The sequence below is a fragment of the Zonotrichia leucophrys genome, chromosome 1, assembly GCF_028769735.1.
Source record: "Zonotrichia leucophrys gambelii isolate GWCS_2022_RI chromosome 1, RI_Zleu_2.0, whole genome shotgun sequence".
NCBI classification, from domain to species: domain Eukaryota; kingdom Metazoa; phylum Chordata; class Aves; order Passeriformes; family Passerellidae; genus Zonotrichia; species Zonotrichia leucophrys.
The window spans coordinates 41,030,767-41,053,983 of record NC_088169.1 but is presented as its reverse complement, the minus strand read 5'-3'; the positions used below and the strand labels follow the sequence as shown (position 1 = coordinate 41,053,983).

The 23,217-nt window shown below is 41.7% G+C and overlaps 1 protein-coding gene across 1 annotated transcript in view; it reads left to right on the top strand.

The window, feature by feature from the left end:
- The first annotated feature begins 5,838 nt into the window (after positions 1 to 5,838).
- RAP2A (RAP2A, member of RAS oncogene family) overlaps positions 5,839 to 23,217 on the top strand; it is a 30,833-nt gene continuing 13,454 nt past the window's right edge. Inside the window, exon 1 of the mRNA XM_064712432.1 lies at positions 5,839 to 6,203. Coding sequence (XP_064568502.1) covers positions 5,890 to 6,203 — 314 coding nt within the window. The 5' untranslated portion in view covers positions 5,839 to 5,889. The remainder of the gene's footprint in view (positions 6,204 to 23,217) is intronic.

The window sequence follows — 23,217 nt, the reverse complement described above, 5'->3', positions numbered from 1 at the left end:
ACCACCATCTTCAATTAAACACAATGACCTTAATACACGACAGGGATGGGCAACTGACTGCATAAAACAGTTAAAAACTCATCATTCCTACCCCTCAACAAGTGATCCCCTTCCTTTAACAGTTAACCTGCAGTGTTAGGAAACATCAATAATGAGAAAGCTATGGGGATCTGCAGACCTATCAAGTTTTGAAATAAACCCATGGGACTGAAGCTACCTTAATGCTCCTTTCTGGTTAGAAAATTAAATTATGACTGAGAAAAGACTTTGGTATGTCTAGTCCTATTGTCTCCATCTCTTTCAAACTGTAAAAAACCGGAAGAACCCAAACCCTGGGGACTGGATCACACAATTGAAAGTGGCAGGTACAGCAATTTAATGAGTATCTATTGGTGAAGCCACAGTAATTGTGTTCACACTGGTTGTCCTCTCTAGTTGTAAGGGAAAACACATTAATTGAATCTCGTTCTGCTGGAATGTAATCTCATTTGTTTTCCCTCACAACACAAAACAGCCTCCTGGGAATCAATAGGTGGGGGTTAAACTGTTTTAAGTTGAAGATGTTAACGCTGTGAGAGTTAACAGAGTTAACTCTGTTCTTCTTTCATGGCTGAGCCCCTGGCAGCTAGGAATTATAAAACTATTTGTATTTGTATATATATTTGTATATATAGTCTGGGTTCACTTTCTACAAATTCAGTGAGCTGAAATGGCCCAGCACAGGTGTCAGAGAGAGAAAGGCAGTGTGGGGTTGGGCAGAGCTGGGGAGGTAACAGAGCCAGCTTCCAGGGTCTGCCTTCACCCCTATGGATCACAGGAAGTACAAGAGCCCACTTCAGATTTTGGCTCTCTGACTCTAAATGTGCTTAAGTGAAGGCTATAAGCAATTAAAACTGAGCAGAAAAGAGTTGCCCAAAGAACATTCCAATCATCTGGTTTAAAATCTCCTCACTCAGCATGCTTGGCCGCTGGGAATCCAAGTGCTTAAGTCCCAGTTTTGCCAAGAATTTCCTAGAGCTTACCTCAGCTTTGTGAATTCTCTTCCCAAAACCAGGTTCCAGAACTAAAGCATAGCAATACTGACGACCATCACACTTGCTACCCTGGAAGATCAGCCTAATTTACCAGCTTAGGGTGCTGAGCCCAGCATGGCACAGGGGAGTGAATCCCTGCACACAGGGAACTGCCAGCTCCAGCCAATGCAGACAAGTAATGATGACTGTAATTCATCACTGCAGATTTTGACTTTTCCTTACAGTGGGGTCTGTGGAGAGGCTGCTATCTCATCTTGGCACCCCTGGCTTCAGTGAGGCTAGACACAGAGACAAAAGTCATTCACTCAGAGCTCACACAAGGCTTCACCACTACAAAACCAAAGCACACTCACCGTACCTTCCAAAACAAGGGCTTAGATTTGCTTAAGAACAAAACAAAAAGCCCCAAGCAGAGAGGTTAATGAACCCTTGCTTCTGTAACATGCTCTTCCAGTGTGGTAAGTTAAATCCCAAATCCTCGTCCCTCCAGCAGGCTGGAGATGGTGCTGGCTGTCACTGATGGGCTCTAGGGCGACCTGAGCTGCCACCCAACTGCTGCCAGACATGACAGAGGAGGTCCGGCCTCCTTCACCTTTACAGGTACATCCAGATAGTTCCTGCTCTCACCTAGAAAGCAAACAAAGGTGTCAAACATTTATAATTTTGCACTTGGTAAAGGAATGGGACAACTTTACTGCTAGTGTGAAAGGGAAATTACCAGTCTGATCATCTGGTAAGGTGCTAAAGTGCTAAGAACAGGGTAAGCCAAGTCAGCCACCTTCCACTGCAGCTAGCTGCATCCTCAATTTGCTAACAACTTTAAGGACACTACTAACAAGACAATTTATCTAGCAAGAAATATTAAGGACTAAACAAAATCTTAATCCTTAACACTTCCTAAATACTGCAATGACACACAGTGAGGAGAAACTGACAGCCTGAATGTAAAGACATGATGGTAAGCAAGGACAGGAAATCATGTTCTTCTACTAATAAGCACTTAAAAGAACACTTGACCATGGAAAACAAATGGACACCAGAACAGTTTGTAGCACAGACAGCTTTATCTCTCACATTTTCTTGCACTTCAGGGTCAGAAGCCCATCATCAGCTCTCAGAGGGAGGGAACTACAGCTTCCCCCATTTTTCATGCTGCTACATCTTGTGACTGATACTGTTAACAGTGAAGAATTGGCAAACCCTAGCTCTAGAATGGAAATAGATAAAAGAGGCCATTTTCCTCTTTTAAATACATACCCTAATGCACAGTCACAGGCTACAATAGCTAGCAAAAAAATTACAAACCAGTGTGTTGGTTGCTGTGCAAGATAAAAATGCAATATTTACTGAGAAACTCCAGGCTACCATAAAAGAGTGCGGTAAGCCGCAGGCCACTGAAGCTTGAAATAAGACAGCTCGATACAAGACATAAAAAGACTTGAGAAGTGAGCAATAAAACTGAAGTTTCTAAATCCTAGGAAGCCGGCAAAAGCCCAGCTGTACAGCACAGGGGGACTAGATGACTCTGGAGTCTCCTGTGAGAAGCTACAAAGGAAGTCACGCTGGGAAAGCATGCTGTGGGCTGAGATATTTGCCTGGCAAGCCTTGCCCGATTCAATCTTTTATGGCAGGAAGTTTCTCTTTCCCTGCAATTTATTACCTCGGTTTTTTTCTCCCGTTCTTCAGTAAGGAAGAACAGAAGTATAAGCAACATGCAATAAAAACAGACTGGCAGTACCTAAATGACCCCATGTTCTCCACCTCACTATAAATAACTCCACATAACTGACACTGTATTTGTTTTTAGGGCTAAGCCTCCAGCACTTATTAGGTGAATTTTCAGCGCTGTTGTTCTTGTCAGATGAGTTACAATCAAAAATGAAGTTCAGAAAAACAGCACTGGGCAATGACAAGATGTTCAGCCTCAGAACAGATATGGATGTTCAGCCTCAGAACAGATATGGCAAGATCCTCAGGAACACTCACACCATCCAGCACCTCCTCCTGTTGACCATCCTACATTTTCTTTTACATCCTCCATACTCTATATACACTATCCTTCTGTATTTCCAGTTTCTACATTTCTTAGGTCCCTGCATACACTATTAAGTAAAATAACATTTTGCTGCCCATCCAATCTAAGAGACTGAAGACTTGGCTGTAAATCTCCTTAGTGGGAGCATTCCTGGTACCTCTTTCTGAACTGTGGCCTTCCCACCCTCCCCATCATGAACCAGTAGTTGACAGCTTTTTTTCTGCTGAACATCAGGAAGTTGCTCTGGTCTCAGGATGAGTTGGGGAGGCTCAAAACTCCTCCCTCCAACATTGATCACTTAAATCTGTTTTGTGTAATTACATATAATCTTCCTATTCTGATGCACAACACATTTTAAAGCCTGTTAGATAAGTCCACTGTTCTTCATGGAAGACGAAACCCTCACTGCACTGAGACAGGGCTTAGTTTTCTATCTAGTTATTATCAGTTTAGATCTGTGCTCTCCCATGAGTGTTGCTCATTAGGTTAAATGCCTACTCACTTGAGCCTGACTCCACCCTGCCTTACTGGTTACTCATAACCCTTCCCTGCATTTGCTTTTCCTAGGTTAATCAAACAAATATTCCCAGAGCCTCTTGTAGATAAGCTTTGTTCTCATCTCCAGTAACCCTCCTGGAAGTACTTGTGCACAAACTGCTCTTTCCTGGACATGATTTATCAGAACTGTATACAGTAATGTCTCACCAGTCACCCAGAAGCCTGGCTGTGTGCACACCACTGTCACACTCAGCTTTTTCACAACCATGTTAAACTGGCAGCCTGCTTTCACTGACTAATAAATCCAGGTATTTTCCCATTACTCCATTACTCTGCTGGAGGGTTCCTGGATTCACACTACAAATAGTTATTAATCTGTACATTAGTTACAGTTAATTAATCTCTTACTGTTAATTAATTAGTTACAGTTATTTAATCTGTACAATAGTTATTAATCTGTACAGTATCTTGTATTCTGTGATATTACACATTCTTGTAGGCTCTTTTCTAATACTTGAAGGCCTCAAGTCACCAACAGAAATTAGGTCATTCGTTGAAACTATTACTCAGTTCTGACCAGGCTCCGCATTATTTACAAATGAATTCTGACAGTCCTGTAAAAAAATTGTCTACCTCTTTGGTATTGACATATTTAAATCACTCAAATATGTGTGGTTTCCAGTTTACTACAGCAGCTTTGGACATGGGAATTGCAAGAAGCTGGCAGATAATCTTCTTTCTCCTAGATGCTCCAAAGCTATCGCCATCCTACTAAGAAAAAATTGTTTTGAAGCTTTGCAATTTAAAAAAAAAGAATCAAAAACACACAGAAGAAAAGCCAAACAGAATACCCAAGCAAAACACTGCAAAGCCTAAAATACTGCACTTGGCAAGCATTTAACTGGAAGACTTGGACAGGGACAAATGTGCTCCAAAAAGCCCTTAATACGTCTGCTACTGTTAGGTTTGGAAACATGAAAACAAGCCAAAAAGGAAGAGAAAAAGGAGAAAAAGAAAAAAAAAAAGACAAAAAAGAAAAAGAGAAAAGAACAAGACTTGCTTGGAAAGCAGGCCGACACCTCAGGCCTTGCTTCAGATGCAGTGGGAAGAACAGCAGAACAAGAAAAACACAGCACCAGGTCTGGGCTCATTTCTGACAGCCAGAAAGCTTTCTCAGAAAGCATCTGAACAGCAGAATAAGGGCTCTGGCTGACCTTCAACCCTCTAATGGAAACAAAGTTTTTACTCCCTGTATCAAATAATTCTAGCCAGTTATGACTGAGGAAAAAAACGAAGGTAAAAAAGAAAAAAAGAAGCGTTAAGGAGACTGTCTCATAGCAGACAGGCAAGCATACAAGTGTGAGCATCTTTCCGGAGTGATATCAGTTCCTGGGAGGAACTGTGAATTCTATCCCATCAATCATCTTCATTTCCTATCTGTTTTGATGCAGCACTTTTCCCAAAATGTACCACCACTTTTTCTGGCCCTTTCTCTCTATCAGAAGGGGGAGAGAAGGCTGGCAGGCACCCAGTGCCAACAAACACCTCCGGCCGCCCCCCTGCAGGCGCAGCCCAGACCGCAGTGCGCCCACAGGGATCTAACGCGCGCCGGATCACCGCCACGGGTTCGATGAATCCCACTGACTTTTACACGCAGCAGCGGGATCCACAGGGCCGGGAAGCCGCCAGGTCCGAAGCGGCCCGAACTTACCGCGCCGGGGCCGCCTCCCGCCGCCCGGGAAGCGGAACCGCGGCCGCCCGGCCCGCGCTCCCATTGGCCCGGCCCGCCCCCGCCCGCCGGCCCTCCCCGCTCGGAGCCGGCCCGGAGCGGGGCCGGGGGACGCCGTGTGCCCGGGGCGACGGCACCGGAGGGGACAAGGGAAGTGGAAGGGGCACGGGCTACAGCGGCGCCACCGCCCGCCGGCATCACGTGCGGCCGCCGCGCCCGGGGGCAGGAAGGGGGGCGCGCCACGTGACGGGGCGGAGCCCGCCCTCCTCCTCCTCCTCCTCTTCTTCTTCTTCTTCCTACTCCTCCCCGCTCTTTCTTCCCCCGTCCCGCCCCGTTGGCTGTTGCCGTGGCGACACGGGAAGGAGGAGGCGGGGCCGCCGCCCCACCCCGGCCGCGCCGCAGCCCGTGAGCGCGGCCCCGCCGCCGGCAGCGCCGCCCAGGAGCCGCCGCGGCGGCCCGGAGCATCCGCCGGGCGGGGAGCGGAGCGGAGGCGGCTGCGGCGGCGGGCACAGGGCGGGGCGGCCGATGGCGGGGGGGTGAGGAGGGGCCGTCGGCAGGTGCGGGTCGGGCGGGCGGTCCGCGCTGGCGGGAGGATGCGCGAGTACAAGGTGGTGGTGCTGGGCTCGGGCGGGGTGGGGAAGTCGGCGCTCACGGTGCAGTTCGTGACCGGCACCTTCATCGAGAAGTACGACCCCACCATCGAGGACTTCTACCGCAAGGAGATCGAGGTGGACGCCTCCCCCTCCGTCCTGGAGATCCTGGACACGGCGGGCACTGAGCAGTTCGCCTCCATGCGGGACCTCTACATCAAGAACGGGCAGGGCTTCATCCTCGTCTACAGCCTGGTCAACCAGCAGAGCTTCCAGGACATCCGACCCATGCGCGACCAGATCATCCGCGTCAAGAGGTGACTTGCCCGGCGGCCGCTCCTCCGGCGGCCGCGCCCGACGCCCACCTGCGGCCCGGCCCGCCCCGCCGGGGCCTGCGGGCCTCCCGCCCCCCCCTCCGTGCCCTCCTCCCCCGCCCCGGTGCCCGGATCTCCGGCCCGGGGGCTGCCCACGCCCGCTCAGGTGCCTGCCCCGCGGCTCCCTTCCCTCGCCCGCCTCCCTCCGCCCTCCCCCGGGCTGCGGGGCATTGCCCCCGGCCCGCCGCCCCCTCCGCAGCCGCGCCCGCAGCCCCGGGCTCCCCGTGGGCGGGCGGCGGAGCGGGGGCAGGGGCCGGGGGCTCCCGTGGTTTCCGCCGCTCGCCCTCCCACCAGCTGCGTGTGCGGGGAGTTTGGGGTGCTCCCGTATGGAATACGGTGGAGAATCTGGCCAGAGGCTGGCAGCGTGGGGGCGGAAAAGCAGTTCCCCAGCGGTCTATCGGGTCAGTCAGCCCTCGAATGCACTTTCTTGGTGGACGTGCTGTGGCTGATGTGCAAGGGAAGCACCTGGATGCTTTCGTGCGGCAGGCGAGAGGTCTGCCTGCTCAGATACCTGCATAGGTATTTCCATGAACTTCCCACTCCTTAAAGTGCAGGGCGCCAGCCTCCTTCCAGGTGGCAGTGGCAGTGTGAGTGTTAGGCCTCATGTGTGCTGGTGTTGCTCTTAAATTTCCCACGGTCTCGTTGCCAGCCGCTCTGTTAGGAGCGAGCCCACGGTGGAGAAACGCCGGTGCCTACTGCCAGTTTGTTTTTATAATCGCTGCGTTGTTTAGATGTGCATCAATCAGTCAGATGTCGGCAGCTGAAATGCAGCCAGTCGCGCTAAAATAAGGGTAGATGCACCATTTGAAATCATAGCAACCGTTTGAACCGGAGCGGAGATGAGAAAATGCCGCTGGCCACATCGCCGCAGTCAGAGGTCTGTTAGTGCCCGTGGAGAGAGGCTGTAATTATATCGCAGAACTGGTTGAAGCTTTGGCTTGGACATCTGAAAGGGAAACCCTTGTAAATAACTTAGTTGGACCACATCTGTTGGATTTGCATCTTAGTGTAGAGTAGAGCATAAAAGGTGATAATAATAATGGCTAATCATATGGTCGGGTATGGTCTGTTCACAGAAACTGCCATTCCAGACCAAGGCCTGGGGAAGATGTATTTTGAAATTGGGGAGGAGGGTGAGTAGGGGAAAGGGGAGGGAGGAGGCAAAGCGCTGCTATTTTTAAAGACTTGCAACTTTTTCATAGTGGGTGTTTCTTAATGTGTGTCCTGACTCTTTCAGTGGAGATTTCTAAAGACCAATGTAATGGAGTTATTTTGAATTTATTATGGAAAGTGCATTTTCAGTATCCTTCAGTTCTTTTCATTCACTCATACCTTACAGAAGAAGGTTTTTTCTTTAAGTAGTTCAGGTAGACTTTATTCATTAATAATGCTTTTGGTTTTCTTGTATTTATTCGTCACTATAAATTCATTTAGCTTCTGAATTTATATCTGTGGATTTGCAGCTTGCTTTGTACCTTGTGCTGGAGCATCTGCATTCAGACCCCAGCTGACCAGCTGTAGATAGGTGAAGCAGAATAGAAAGCAACTTGTACTTCCATAGTTACATTGACTCAGCACTGCTGAGAGTGGGTCTGAATGCTGCTCTCATTTTTCATCTGCCAGCTCTTTTACTGCAAGACTCCAGCTTTTGGTTAGATATTTTGTGAGACGTATGAGCAACATTGTAATCCTAAATTTCATTTATGCAAAGTAATCTAAATGCAGCTGAAATCCTGAAAATTTTAGCAAGCCCAGATAATTTTAATTGAGTTGTAGTTGAAAGGAATATGATGCATTAAAAGGATGTAGCTTCAGCAAGGGTACCAGATTTTTACTTGTTAACTTGCCTGATTTGCATATGTGGGTTGTGGTGGGGGTGTTATGTTTTGGAACTTAGGTTCGCAGGCAGTGTAAGACCTAATGTGCTGTAGACTTAAGCTTGCATCCTTCTTACCAGTTGAACCTGAAAAATGCATATTTACAGATACAATATGCATCTGTACAAGGACTTCTAAATTATAATTTAGTCACAGAAAGGCATTTAATCCATGCTGAGGAACAAATAATCGTACGATTTTCTTGGGGGTTTTGGATGACAACTATGTGCTTATATTGATACAAAACCGTGTTCTGAAAAGTCTCTGAGCTTTAGTTGTATTGAAAACCAATTGGCCAGGTCTCTAAGTGGTAGGTATCTGTGCATTTTACATATTGTCCTTGCTATTTTGTTTTATTTTCGGATTAAAGAATCCCTGTGCTATAACATAATTAGAGAGTAATTTTAATTACACTCTCTAAAGTAGAAAAGCCAGTTGAAATTCCCTCTTTGGGTTAAGAGATGCACACTTGAGTCGTTGGCTTCCCTGGTCTAACCAGCACATACCAGGCCAGCCAAGCTCAGCGAGTTCTTTGCCCCACCTGATGAATCTGAGTGATCCTAGAGGAATGAATGACATGTTCATGAATGAAAGAGAGGAAACAAGTGGACCTTCACTGAACTCTGAAGCTTAGTGGTTAGAAGAGATTGAGATCACTCTTGCCACTCTAGTTTCTGTTCTCTTTAAATGGCTATTTTATATTAGCACATAAATAGGCTTAGTCTGAAATCCAGCTCTGCCGGCTTGCAGAGGACTCCCCTAATGGCAAAACTGTGAATCTGAGCTTCCTTGTGTAGTGTCTGTAGGCCTTGCATCCCTTTCAGTCATGGTGCACAGCTTTATCCAGAGTGGAGGATGTCTCCATGCCTTTTGAACAGGTATTTAAAAGTCTTTCTCAGAAAATGTTTTAAATGTAAACAGTATTCCTCTTCTCAAAGTAAAAAAACAAGTTTTGTTTAGATCTTTCTAAGAGAGAGTCCAGGTGCTTTACCTTGAGAAGGGAGCCCTGCCAGTTCTGGGTGGACAGGTGCACCCCCAGCAGCTCTGCCTAGACAGAGGATGAGGAGGAGGTTTCAGAGGTGCTCGCTGTACTCTGGGCCAGAGTTTCCTGCAGCACAGAGCGCTGCCAGCGCTGGATGAAGGATCATGGTGGTATGAAATCACAGCTGCCATTCTTCCTCCAGATGCTTCATCTGAAACACCCTGGTCCAGTCCCAGTTTGGGCACCTGGAACTGGTTTCTGAACCCTGCTTTTGCCAAATAGGTCCTTTAAGCCTTGTTTCTTGATTCTTGCATATGCCGAAGGTTTGTACTGCTAGGAGGGTGGAGTGTGCATAAGGTAGCTTTGAAGACTACTTATTTTCTGTATTCAAGAAGGATAAAAAGAATCAGCTGCTGCTTTACTGCCTCCTGGTGAGGTAATACACAAGGTATGCCACCTGTGCATCAGTGGGTGCTGCAGCTCTGGGGCCTTCTTCCTTAGATTTAGGCTTGGCAGCAAAGAGTTGTTTATGCTGCAGACTGAACTCACTGTCGTTTCAGAATGAGCTGTTTTCTGGAGGAACCTTCTATTTGTGAGAGCAGGGCAAAATTGCATGAGTGGGCCCATGCCAACAAAGGTCTGCAGTGAAGGAAGAACAGAAGCTGTCAGAAGAACAGATTGGAAGTGGTACACCCCAGTTAGATGTCAAGATTTAGAAGTAATTAGTGAGTATGAAGATTAGGTAGTGCAAATTTTAATTTTATTTTTGTGGGAAAAGGAATTGGGTATCTTCTAACACTTTTGTGTTTGTTGTGTGATTAGGAAGCTCTCTAAAGAGAATCTGCTGGTATTTGCCAAATACTGAATTTTAATTTTTAATATGACAGCCAATGTTTTTCCATTATGGAGGTATGTTTAAAACTCACTAGGTATCAATTCTAGGTGCTTGCTTAGCCTTCAACAGTGTAATTTCTCAATCTGTTCTACAGGCATTTTTATAGTGTTTTTTTCAGTTGAACCCCAAGAAAGAGGAAAGTATTATTTCTATTCAAGCAGAAAACTAGTGCCTAGAAGTAACTACAAACTCATAGTTCTGAGTTTTTCACTTGTAGTAATTTCTCTAGGTGTCTGACCTGTGCTTTAAGTACAGGACTGTTGCATTCACATTTTAGAGACTAACAGGGCCTACTTAAGTATTTATACTTAAGTATTTCACAAAAGGGCTATTTTACTCCAAGTCGTGAAAAGAACCCTCCTTTTCATTAATCTAATGCTTCTTCTCTAGAAGAAAAAGACCAGAAAATTTATTTTATTTAGATTGGCTGGAAATGTAGGCTAAATTATATAAGTATGTTGCTATGAAATATCACAGAAATATGTCTTTGAGTTGACAATGTTCTTTGTAGCTGTGGTTTATGATCAGGATGAAAATCTGCCTCTCAGTCTCGGGATTCTGTGTAATATTAAAACATAGAAGAGATGTAATTATTGAAATTTATTAATTGTGAAATCAGCATCTTCAGTCAATGATAGTTGATATATTTAGTGACTTAATGTTGATTAAGTCTGGAAAACTATATTTGAAATTACAAATTGCTCAAAAGTTTAGTTGAAAATATTGCTTTCCAAATACTTTGAAATCGAAGTTTCATTTTTATTCAAAGAACATAAGACCTCTTTAAACAAGGTCAAATTTTTCAGTTTTTGAAGTTCTATGTGTGTTGCAGCCTTATTTTCAGAAAGTATTTTTTCTACTTTTAAGAAGTAGTTAGAGGATGAACGCTGGTATAACACCTTCAACCCCAAACATGGCTTCAACCTTTCAGGAAGAAACACTGAAGTGTTTGGTAGAAGTGAAATATGCAAAATCCTGTTTCTTCTGAAGTGTACTTGACAAAAGTCTGGGGATTTTAATACGTTCTAGCTGTGTAGAGATGCAGAAATAAGCACACACTGAAATCCTTAAGTCTTTTTTAGGAAGAGTTCTTTTTCTTGCAGTCATCTTAACGTAATGGATTGTTTTGAGTACTCATCTTTGGGTAAAAAAAGGCAGTTTTGGTAAAAAGTATGGCCCCCATTCTGCCCTTGGCCAAGCTGCCAGCCACTCTTGTGCACCCATGAGATGAAATTTAGGAGTTCATTGGAAGAACAGATTAACAGATTCTAAATCTCAGCAAACATTTGCACATATTCAAGTACAATAGAAGAACTCTACTGGTCTCCCTTTTCCTTCTTTCTTAGTTAAGGGACGCCTATGGATAGCTGCTTCTCAGGTGGGAACCTCACTGATTTATAAGAACAAAATATAAACTCTTCAGGCATCTGTAGAGATACAGAGGAGAGGTAGGCAGAGGTAGTCAGTCATACCTAAGTGACTCTGTGTATAATATCAGAACTTTCAGCTGTCTGGCCATCCCTTGTGTTTTATTGGGGAACTGATACATAGACTGTCCTCTAGAAAGTGTCTGTGATATAAAAAGCATAACTCAGATTTGTGCTCTCAGGTTTTTTAAACTTTAGAGACAAAAGAAGCATTGTATAGAGCTTAGATTAATTTTTTGTGTGTGCAAATCTACCTTTGTTTTAATTTGAAATTAATGAACTAATTCTGTCAGATAAAATTATAGGTTCCTACAAGTCTTATACAGACAATCCTCTAAAAATGTCTGACAATGTGCAATTTTAAGCTATAGAAGACTATTTTAAAGTTGTTTGGCTTAGTCTTAAAATCAGATATTTCAAGGTGCTTGTGCATCTTCAGAACATGTAACCTTTAATATTTTCCTGTAGTAACTTTTGAATTTAATTACATATTTGCAGAGTTCTCTTGACTCTTCCCCCTCATACTTTCCCACTCTCACAGTCTTGATAATCTGAAATATTCATATTACTTTGAATTTCTTTCAGTGGAAAATGTGAAAATTGAAGACAATGCTTATAACCAAAGTGTTCTAACGTGTTGGGGTTTTTTTGGCTGCTTCCCTGCTCCCTACCATCCCCACAGCCCAGTCCAGATAATTTTATAGGTATTCCTTCCCAAGTTTTATTTATTTTTCTCTGTAAGGTAAAATGACATGATAGTTTTCCTTTCTGAACACTGAATATGAATATTTTTTTATCCCCTCCTGCTTTTTAGGTGTTCTTTGGACTTTTATTGAAAAAGCCAGGTAGGCAAGCTCCTTTTGTATGCGTGTTTAGTTTAGATTGTGCTAGTTTAGAGTATAGTGCTTTTTTTTTTTTTTTCAAATGATGCCTGTGTTCCTTAGCATCATCTTCTGGGTTTGGGTCTTAATTGCTGCTGTAGCTTATGTTGTTGTAGACATGTGTGGATAATTTTTGGATAGCTACAGTTATCAAATAGTAGAACAGTATGTGGCAAGACTTTTTAAATTTGTTTTTGGTTGTGCAATATTGCTTGATTGTGTCTGTGTTGTAAAAATGTCATTTAATGTGTTAAAGACCAAATATTTTCATGACTTTAATTGCTTTCATAACTTAGTTCAGTAATATAGCATTAATGCTTGGAGTTGAATATTTTTTATCTTGCTCTTCACAAGGCTGTTTTGACAAAGATTTTTGAATATTTGGAGAATTTTCTTTAAAAAAATTATTGCTCATTAGAATTTCTAGTTTTGTCTTTGAATTTCTTATTTTGCTGGGAGGACAGTAATTCTTTAAATACTGGTTTTTTATAGCAAACACAGTTGTCAGTAAGTTTAATATTTTCTTTCAAAATTTCTTCAGTTAGATAGTGTGTGGATGCAAATAAGTTTCATTCTTTGGTCAAACGTGAAGCAATCTGGGTGACATTATGTTTAGTTCAAGCTCCTATGTTATCAGGCATACTTTGTAGACCAGAATTTCAAAAATAGATATTCTTTGGCTGTTGGAAGTTTTTTAATTAAAATGCGAAATGTCTGAGTGGGTGGATCTCCCAAAAAAATCATCAAATCCTTCCATTAAATTTTATTTCTAGTTTTCTTCTTAATAATTGAATGTCAGATTTTTATTTCTTGTACCTAAGAAAAAACCTGGGGTTACTGGTTATTTAATTTCTGGAGCATTACAAGTGTTGCTCAAACAATTTCTTTTCCCTCCTTGTAAATGGTGTAGGTGGTGTGTGATGATAACGTTTTGAGAGAGAATAGGGAAGCAATCAGGACTGCAGTGCTAAATTATCCTGGCATGTAGTGGCTTGTATAAAGATTTCTGTAGAAAGATTTTAAGGTAACAAGAACTGTAGCTATCTGCTTCTATGGGCTCTCTTATTTATTAGCTTGCTTCTGCTCTTTTTGGGGGGTTTGGGCTTGTTTTGTTCTGTTCTGGGTTTGTTTTCCAGAGGTTTCCAATCCAGGTATTCAGTTTTTGCTGCACTAAGGCAAACACTACAGTCTAGGTGCAGTTTACAATGATGAGTGCAACTTGAACACTTTCTGTATCAATGGGTTGGCTGCATTTTGGCAGCTGTGTTGTCTTAAATCCTAGTCTAGACAAGAGAATTAAAGGTGTGTTATGGGCATGTTACCCTTTATCAACATTAATGTCATGGGGCTCGCTCAGTACATTTGGGTGCTGTACTCTTTAAAAATGCAATGGTGACAATATTTTAGTTATCGTCTTGGTTAGCCCTAGATTGGGTGAAAGATCAGATGAAGGACAAACAGGAGGAATGTTTTTAGGATTGATTAGTTTGTTTTGAAATATCACTTGTGTCTTGTAGATGGAGCTTTAACAATTTTTAAAATATTGTCTTCTGCAGGAGTAATGGTAATGAGGAGGACATTAAAGCATTTTTAAAATATTAGGATGTAAGAGGGTAGTGGTCCGTGGTAAAATAAAATACAGTTCTTACTTTAAAGAATGGTTTGGGGACTTCCATTATTGTTCTTGTTAACAGGTAGCCACCTTAACTAAAAGATTAATAGTGTTTGAGATTCCCATGCGAGTTTCAACTCAACTACAATTTAATTTGAACTGGAAATGAATTGGATAAGGCACTGAACTTAAGTGCTCTGAATGTTGTGAAGAAGAGCTTTGATCCTGGATTTCTGATTAATTGCAAGAAAGGATGCTTTCAAGAAACAGCCAAATAGGTCACCGCAAGCCTATAAGCATGTCTGCTGAATTATGAGCAAGTTTTCAGAGGAGAATGTTTGAATTGTTTGCCCTCTTGCCCCTAATATATTTTACAGTAAAGAGTGTAAGCCAGGACAGATCAACCTACTTTATCTCATTAGATCTGGGTGCAGTTTCCAGGACTGCTGTAGCATCTTTTAAACTGCTGTACAAAATCTTACTTGAAACATTTTATAAAATAATTGAATGCTTTTGTCTTTTCAAAAAGCTATGAACTTTATAAGGCCAATATAGAAATGCATAAATTCTCTCCTCAATAATTATTTTTCTTTTGAAATGTCCTTACTATGGTTTTAATTTTATGTATGAATTTTAGAAACTCCTTGGTTTTGTTAGAACTAAACAATGAATATAAAATGTTGGGGACTTATACCATTTCCCCCCAGAACTGATAAATGAGTGGAAAAAAAAAAAATCTGGTGGGGTTTTTTTTTCACCCACCTCTGTATTTAATGATGCAAAATGCTGAACAAATGTATTTTTTTGAACTATGACATCAGTCCTAATTTGTATACTGCTGCTTGTAAATACATGTTTTTAGGAAGGTATGTTTTCAGTCTATGGATTACTTTCCAGTGCCAAAAGAACTTGATATATTAATAGCATTTCCTAGTAGTTGTCTTCTATCTCCAGGTTCTGAATTTGCCCCTCTTCTGCTGAAATAATTCTGCTGAAGGCTTTTCACACAGTGGTGTTTTTTGGTTTATTTTTGGGGTTTTTTTTAGCTTCAGGAATTCAGGTTGAGGTTTTTTTAATAATTTGGAGGGCAGAAGATGGTCATGTTGAACTATTTCTTCTGGAGGATTTTATCAGATGCCCTCTGTACCTCTCTAACCCCACAAAGCAAAAAAACTAAACTGGTCTGAGTGTTTTTCAGTCTCCAGTTAAATCCAGGCTCTCCATCTCAGTGCTTAAAGAAGGCGTCTGCTCTGTTATAACAGTCTCAGATACAGTTAGATTCTTGGTAGCTGACATGCATGTCACTCCCTACAATGCCTGGAAGAGAGAAGAATGAGTCACCTTCTGCTGGGTTGAGGCTGCTGCAGTCCACTGTCAAAGTCCAAGTGAAAATGTGGAGTGAGTTCTCCCATTGCTTTCCTTTGGGTGTGGTTTTAGGTTTGGAGGGAGGGGAGTGGTGGTTGTCAGTGTGGTACCACTTAAGTCTGTTCAATCTGCTTGGATTCTTTAGCAGATGAGCTCCTCAGGATGCATGGAGGCTTTGGAAGTAGGAGAGGTTGGTTTTGTTATTGCACCAAATGTGCAGGATGCAAGCAGGCACTCCTGGCACCAGTCTTGTGAACATGCAGTGCTCTGGAACAGATGCCTTTTTAAAAATATTTTTCCCTGATGCCAAGCTTCTCTTTTTAAGCATTTCATTTAGAAATAAATGAGACCTGGCCCTTACAGGAAAAAAGCCACTAAGCTATTTTGGGTCATTTCCTTAGGAATCTGCTTTGTTCTAAGGTGTATAATACTGTTGCAGCAAACCACTCAAATTACCAAGTCGTATATGCAGAATCTTGGCTCTTGAGAAACAGGCTTGGCCATGGGTCAAAACACTTAAAAAGAATGGGAGAGAAATGGAAGTCAGTATGTCATCATGAACCAGCAGCTGACCTTTCCTGAAATATTATGGTCACCCTGACTAGGGGAGTCTTCTGGTGATCATTAATTATACGGGATATCAGTTTTGCATTTTTGCAGTGACTTCTCTAAAGAGAATAAGCAGTCCTGAGAAATCACTGGGTACCAGTCCTGCTACCTTTCTTTATCTTGTACATCCGATCTTTTTCTGTTGTTCCCTTGGGATTTGTGAATTTGCCTTCTTTTGTTTGTACTTACCTTCATAGTGGTACATCTTCAACAAAAACATTGAAGAATATTTTCTGAACCTCTCTTGCAGTTGAGTGGTTAGAACAGTCTTCTGGGAAAAGCAGAAAAGAGGTCTGTCACCTCATTGATCACTGTACTATGTTAAATGTGAGAAACACCATTGACACCACTTGCTTTTATTCCCAAGGTTTTCTGTGGAAGTGATAGCTGTTGTGGATTTGTTGCATATCTTACTATTGTTGTGTTAGTAGCCTCAGTAAGCAATGTTTAGTGAATTGGGCCTCTTGAGGGACTTGGCTGCTTGCATGAGTCTGCAGAGACCTTAGGTGTGTGACCCCGTTTTGGTTCCAGTATGTGGCTCAGCTGGGCTCAGCTCTAGGTCTTCAGACAGATACCTTGTTTTGACAAAAACTTTGAATGGGTGCAGCTTTTCAAGAAATTTATTGGGGAGCAGTCTCCTGGTCATGGGCCTCTAAACTCTTCTGGAGTCCCAGTACATTTATCTACATCAGTTTTGCTTTCAGACCCAGAAATGTTTGCCATCAGAATGAGTAAATCTCTCTGCCTCCTTTTTCACATCAGTTTCGTTCTGTATGTTTTGAGCAGTGAGTTTCTGAATGCCTTTGTATGACTTTTTTAGTATAGGATATGGAGAAGGCCACAGCTGTGATGATCAAATCATCCACAGCATAGGATTAACAAATCTTGTATTTCAGATCTCTTCCTTCTCTAGAAGGAGTTCTATGCACACCTTATATAATATTGCTGATTATAAAATTTATTTGGAGTAGAATCTGCTTAGAAGTCTATCCTTATACAAATAGTTGTTTGAGAGATGATAGACTCCTTCCTAGAAAGAAACAGGAGAAGATTATATCAGGATAGCCTGTCAAGAGTCCATAGAGTTTTAATGTTAAGTATCAAACAGGAAGAAACTTGATTAGTTTGCTTTCATTGGGTATCTCTTCTGTCTGTCTGGGTACCAGTCCTGGTACCTTTCTTTATCTTGTACATCCAATTTTTTTCTGTTATTCCCTTGGGAGTTGTGAATTTGCCTTCTTGTGTTTGTACTTACCTTCATAGTGGAACATCTTCATATGTTTGGGTGTCTGCAGCCTCACTTAACATCAGAAGCTGCAGATGCTCAGCAGTCTCCTTTCATGCCATCTGTTTCTCCAGTAGTTGGTATGGGTTAGCCATGTGAGAGAATCAATAGCCTTGTGCTCCGTGATGTTCTGGAAAATTTAGGCATGACGACACATTGTAGAATTGCACTCAATCCAAATATTCCCAAAATTCCTTAAAACTGGGGAGAAGCCAGGCTGCCTGCTTTGTGTGGCTATGTTTTGATGGGAGTGGGGTTCAAGAGTCCTCTGCTGCCTTCAAAGATAACATAATGGATCAGCTGGTTATTTTGCCTGGACTGAATGAATGGGTATTTATCTAATGGTCTCACCTTTAGTCTGGTACCGTACACGATGTATTTGTCCCATCTGGGATTTGTAAGCTCTGTTACTTAACAAAGTATCACTGTCTTATTATATTGTTGTTGCATATTTCTGAGTCTGTTTTACTATCTAGCAGTTTGTAGACAAACTTCTTCTAACTCTTTTATTTCTCATGCTCTCTTCTCACCAGATCTCTTAGCAACCAAAATCAGATACTTGCTACCTGTCAGATGAGTCTGTTAACAACGGTTGGCAAGGAATGCTGTTCCTATTACCACTCTTGAGTTCCAGTTTTTACATTGTGGAGTGGTCCTGCTGCCACCAGGCCTTTTGCCCCAGATTCTGCACTGACCATGTAATTGGAAGACTTGCTCCTCACCTGTGTGAAGGTGGTTTTCAGGAGCCACAATGTGCAAATGCAGTCCTTGGACTGTCTCCTGATGGACTGGAGCTACTGTTCCTTTCATGTTTTTGTTGCACACTGTTGGTTACACTCATAATTTTCAAGAGCTCAACTACTGAGCTGCAGGGGTGGTTTGTAGACAGGACATGTGAACATTTAATGGAAGCAGGGCCCTTTCTCAAGGGAAGGACGTGACAGGCACTTGCAGATGATGTGAACCTTCCATCACAAGACTAAACTGTAGGAGGCATGGTAAAAGGGCCTGTATCTCTAAAAATTGTATCACAAGAAGCTGAAGATAACCATCATGGTAGCTTAATGGTGGAAAGGTGGTTTATCCAGACTGCTTCATCTTAAGTACTTTAGTAACTCTGAATAAATCCATGCAATTCAGGTTTTACCTACCTTTCCCTTGTGGAAAGGAGAACAGCATATACTGAAAGCTACCATTGGAGTGCTGGAACTTAAAATGGCCAAATTACTCTGGAACTTAAGGAAGAGGGAAGGCAGGTGCTATGAATTGCAGGACTTACTAATAATATGTCCCTAGGCTTGACAGGGACACATTGGAGAAAAAAAAACAACCCTGTGTTTACAAAGTTTTCACCTCTGGAAAGATTTGCTGCATTGTAGGCTCTACAGAGGGAAGATTATGATTTTTGAAAAAAGAAAATATTTTATTTCCATGGCTTCTCAAGAATTTAGTCACTCAATATAACTGCTACAATTTATTGCAGGATATTGCCTTTTCTATTTTTTTCTCACGAACTATGTTTGGTAAAAAATAAAAAAATAAAGAGAAAAGCATCATTTTTTTAATTAGTCTATACAAAAAAAAAATAAATAACCTAAAGGTGTGAAATCACATAACTGGGGGAATGTTGAATTTTCCTCCAGATGGTTTTTTAGTCAGAAATAGTGACTGCCATCGTGGCACCTTCATCTGCCAGAGAGGGACAATGATGAGCTCAGCCTTGGATGAAAGCTGAGAAGGCACACCTTGAAAGTCCATCATTACTCTAAAATTAAGCAATTGTATTCCCTTCCTAGCTGGGATAATTGGTCTGGTAATTGAAGTTTACATTCTCCTCCAAGAAATGATCAAAACGCTTGCTTTGAAAGACTTTGTCTGTCAGCAAGAAATGTGGTTAGATTAAAAGGACTGGGAACAGTCTAGGCTTCACACCTCTGCACACACCTTCAGATTAATTGGAATGGCCTTTCTGAATAGGACAACTTAATGTGGAAAAAATAATTAATGAACTATTTTCAGGAAATTCTAGTTACCCATTAGTGATTCAGTGAAGAAGGTGTAATGGACACGGGGGTGTGTGTACAGTACCTTTAAACATAATCTCTTTCTTAAAAGAAAACCTTATTTTTCAAATATTTCAATATTTTTCTAATATTTTCTTACTGTTACTTTAGAGGGTTAAGTATACAAATTACCATCCTTTCTGTACCTAAAATATTTCAAATAGACATGTAAATATTGGAGTAATGTTTTGTTTCTTGGAGTAAAATGAAGTACATGGGCTTTTTTAAAATTAAGTTTGCTCAGAAAGAGACAGTTAAAATGTATGTAAAACATACACACAAATATATGCATATATGTACACAAGAAGTTTTCAGTCTTTTAGCCATCTGGGGTCAGGACTCAGGACAAAAGGTAAAAACTAATGAATGGATTCTATCAGGTTCTGCAGTCACCTTCTGTTTAAAAAAATTAAAATAGGCTTTGTCTACATGTGAAAATTATTTCACCAAATTGCTTCTGAACAAATTTGTTTAAACCAGTGTAAAGCCACGCTGTTTGTCTCCTACCTAATTTGAGCAATATGAAAATTGGTATCCGTGCGGGAATTCGCAGCATTTTAAAGAAATTTCTTAGGTTTGCCTGGCTTGTTTGTGTTTCCCTCTGAAAAACAATTGTGTCAGTAAGAAACATATGCACTGATTTTGTTCTGTTTCCCTGTGTGACACACTTGTGCAGGGGTTGCCCTTTCTGCCCTCCCAGACTCTGGGTGACAGCGGATGGCCGGCACACGGGCACGGCAGAGCGCCAGCGCGGAGCTGCTGCCCAAGGGATGCTGGCAGCCAGAGCCCTGAGCTGTGACCCCGGCACTGCTAGCACAGCCTGGGCACAGCCAGGGTGCCCACGTCCCCAGAGGTGCCAGCGTGGTGGTGGTGCAGCCCCAGGGGCCTGCCTTGCTGGTAGGGTTAACAGGTACAAGATAAAACAGTCTGCAGGCCTGACTGGCTGCCACACAGTGTCTTCATGGACAATGAAATGGCTGTCAGACAGGTTAGTAAAACTCTTCTGGGAAAGAGGAGCTTTTTATAACCTAGAGCAGACCCAAGGAAATTAACGTTTATACAGTAGTTAAAATATAAATAGCTCGACATCTGAGATGATGACTATATCTGAGTTCCTCATTTCTAGATGGCTTCATTTGATAGTTAATCAAATTTGAGATATTCATGCACACATCTGTGTATGTGAGAAAAAGTAAAATGTTTAGATTTCACTGTTTTACCAGGTACCCTGTATTTAATGTCTTACAAACAAGTTCTTACTAAGAAGTGTCTGGATATTCAAATGGATTATATTGACAACACTGATTCGGAATGAAGTTGTCTGTTGTTTTTCGTTAATTGGTACCCGTCCTATTGTAGAAAGAATGAAAAAATCTCCTAAGAAAATTATTTCTGAAGTTTATGCTCAAGACAGTAGGGAAGTTATCAAGAAATTGTTCTCTATATTTATCTTCATTCCATTTAAATGTAGTATGTTGGGAGGCAGTATCTTGTATTTGAAGATGAACCAGGACTTATTTTAATAAGAACAAATGAGTAACAATCAAAAAATCCTGGCACTTCTGAAGCTCTTATTTTGGTCTGTTCATCTTTAGATATGGAAACAGTTTCATTTAACAAGATTGTATCCAAGATTGTATATTTTTTGGATACAATTTCTGGAGATAGAAAGTTGAGGTGTTGAAGATGGAGCTAACTTCTTAAACCTGTGGAGAATAAAACCTTCTTGGTGCTCTGTTTAGTCTAACATTCTAATTATTTATAGTAGGCGTATGGTAATTAGATAAATTGTTCTGTAAGGTAAGGGCCACCAACTTTCTGAAGTCATGGCAGAGTGGTTTTGCTTACCAAGTAGAAAATAAAATGTTCTAGTAGAAACTTGGCAGTAGTGGAGAGGCTTGCAGAGCATCTGGCCATCATACTCATCAAGGCCTTGGATTTTTACTTGGTAGAGGAGGGTTTGACTTTGGTCAAAAAGAACTGAAATAAGAATAGTATTTCTGCAGTAAAAGAGAAAATGCATTTTATACTGTTTTGTCGTGAATTTTTTTCACTATGTCAGTGTGGTCACTTGCTTAGAGTTTCTGTAAAGTAGTCTGTCTTCTGAAAAGTATCCAGAGTTCCACCCTAATTGTACCATTGTGAGGAAGATCTGTCTCAACGGAGCATTTTTTGCTAAGGTTTTTTTATGTGCATTGTAGGATATTTTTATTAGCCTGCAGGACATTAAGCTGTATTCTTCTTTAGTTTCTAGGGCAACGAAAGTCTCTGCTTTGAACTAGACACACAAATTCTTTTCAGGCTATGCAGTATCATAAAAACTCCAGTATCTACCTGCCTTAGCTTCTGCTTAGGGACTGATGAAAGAGCAGAAGTTCAGGCCAGGTTGTTTGCCAATTAGCCCTGTTATTTTTGTTTTACCCTATGAGTTTTAGTGACCTGCAGCTAGGTTCATTGCAAACAGTCAAATTCTTTAAAAAGCAAATAAATAAAAGCCTCTGAGGAACTGCAGTTTTTATCAGTATGTAATGCTTGATTCTGCAGACTAGGCTGTGGCAGTCAAATTATCAGAGGTCAGTTTTGTGAGCAAGGCTTGCATTTCAGGGGCCAGATCTGGGTAATGCCAAAAGTCAGGAGCACAGACTTTTTGGAGTAAAAGGTTCTTACCTCAGAATGGAAGAGAAACTGTTTCTTTGCCTGTGGTTCTGACTGGACAGGACAACATGATTGTTGCTGAACTCTAATCCTTTGGAAGTGGGTGATGCTACTAAGAAGGTTTTGAATTAATTGTTAGGCCTATTCTTGAAGACTGTAAAAGTGTAATTTTAATGAGCTAGAGAAAAATCTCATTAGAATAGTTTAAACAAGTTTTGCAGTGAAATTTTTATCAGTGATTATAAATTGGTTAAAGTAATATAAGAGTATGTTGGCTTTGAAGAGTGAACTAATACTTTAGAGCACTATAGTCTTCTGGCCCTTTCAAAATGCATATGAATTTCACTACTTTTTGCTATTTTTACTTTATGTATCCACGAAAAAGTTTCAATTTTATAGTTTAAATAAACAAGGATAAAGAAGTTGTCATTAACTTATGCTTGAGCTTTAGTTAATTCTGCAAAATCTGGTTAGTTCATTTTGCTTTCAAAATTCTTAGATATATGTCTATCTCGAGGCCTGTAAGTATGATTATCACTTCCTCTACATAAATGAATAGCTATAAATATTTATGTAACTTTGTCATTTGTTTCTGAGCCCATTTTCTATGTAAACAAGCATTATGCAACTCAGTTGTCCGCTTGTCTCATCTTCCTCCATTACCTGCCAGTAAGTTTTGAATTCTGCAGCACAGTTCAACTAAATTAAACATTAGGACAAATTCCCAGAGAGATCATGGAAAGCCTGTCCTTGGAAGTTTTCAGGACTGAGCTGTGCATGGCCCTGAGGAAGCTGGTTGAGATTTCCTGGCTGACCTTGCTGTGAGCAGGGGGTTGGACTGGAGACTTCCCAAGGTCCCTTCCTGCCCAGATCAACATCTGGAACAAATTAGAAATCTAAATAATGATTAAGTTCTGTCAGAATTGTTGGTGGGAAAGACACACTGTCGCTGCTATATGGAAGAAACTGGCACATGCTTAATGCTATTTATGGACTGGAGAATGGTGAGGGGAAAAGTTGTAGGCAGAAGGAGAAACTAGAGCTTTAGATAGCAGCATTGATAGACTCTGTAAGAAACTAGACCTACCATTGTACTCAGAAATTGCTTTACACACTCTGCACTTTATACAGAGTCTGGATGCTGTTTCAGCTTTTTCAGGAGGATTGTTAACAGTATTTTGTTGCAAAGATTTTATTTTATTTTTTAGCTGAGCTACTGGCATAAACTTTGATATGTCTGAATTGGTACAAATCTCTTTGGTGCCTTTCTTTCTCCTCCCTCACTTTTGTCAGTGTTTGCTTGTAC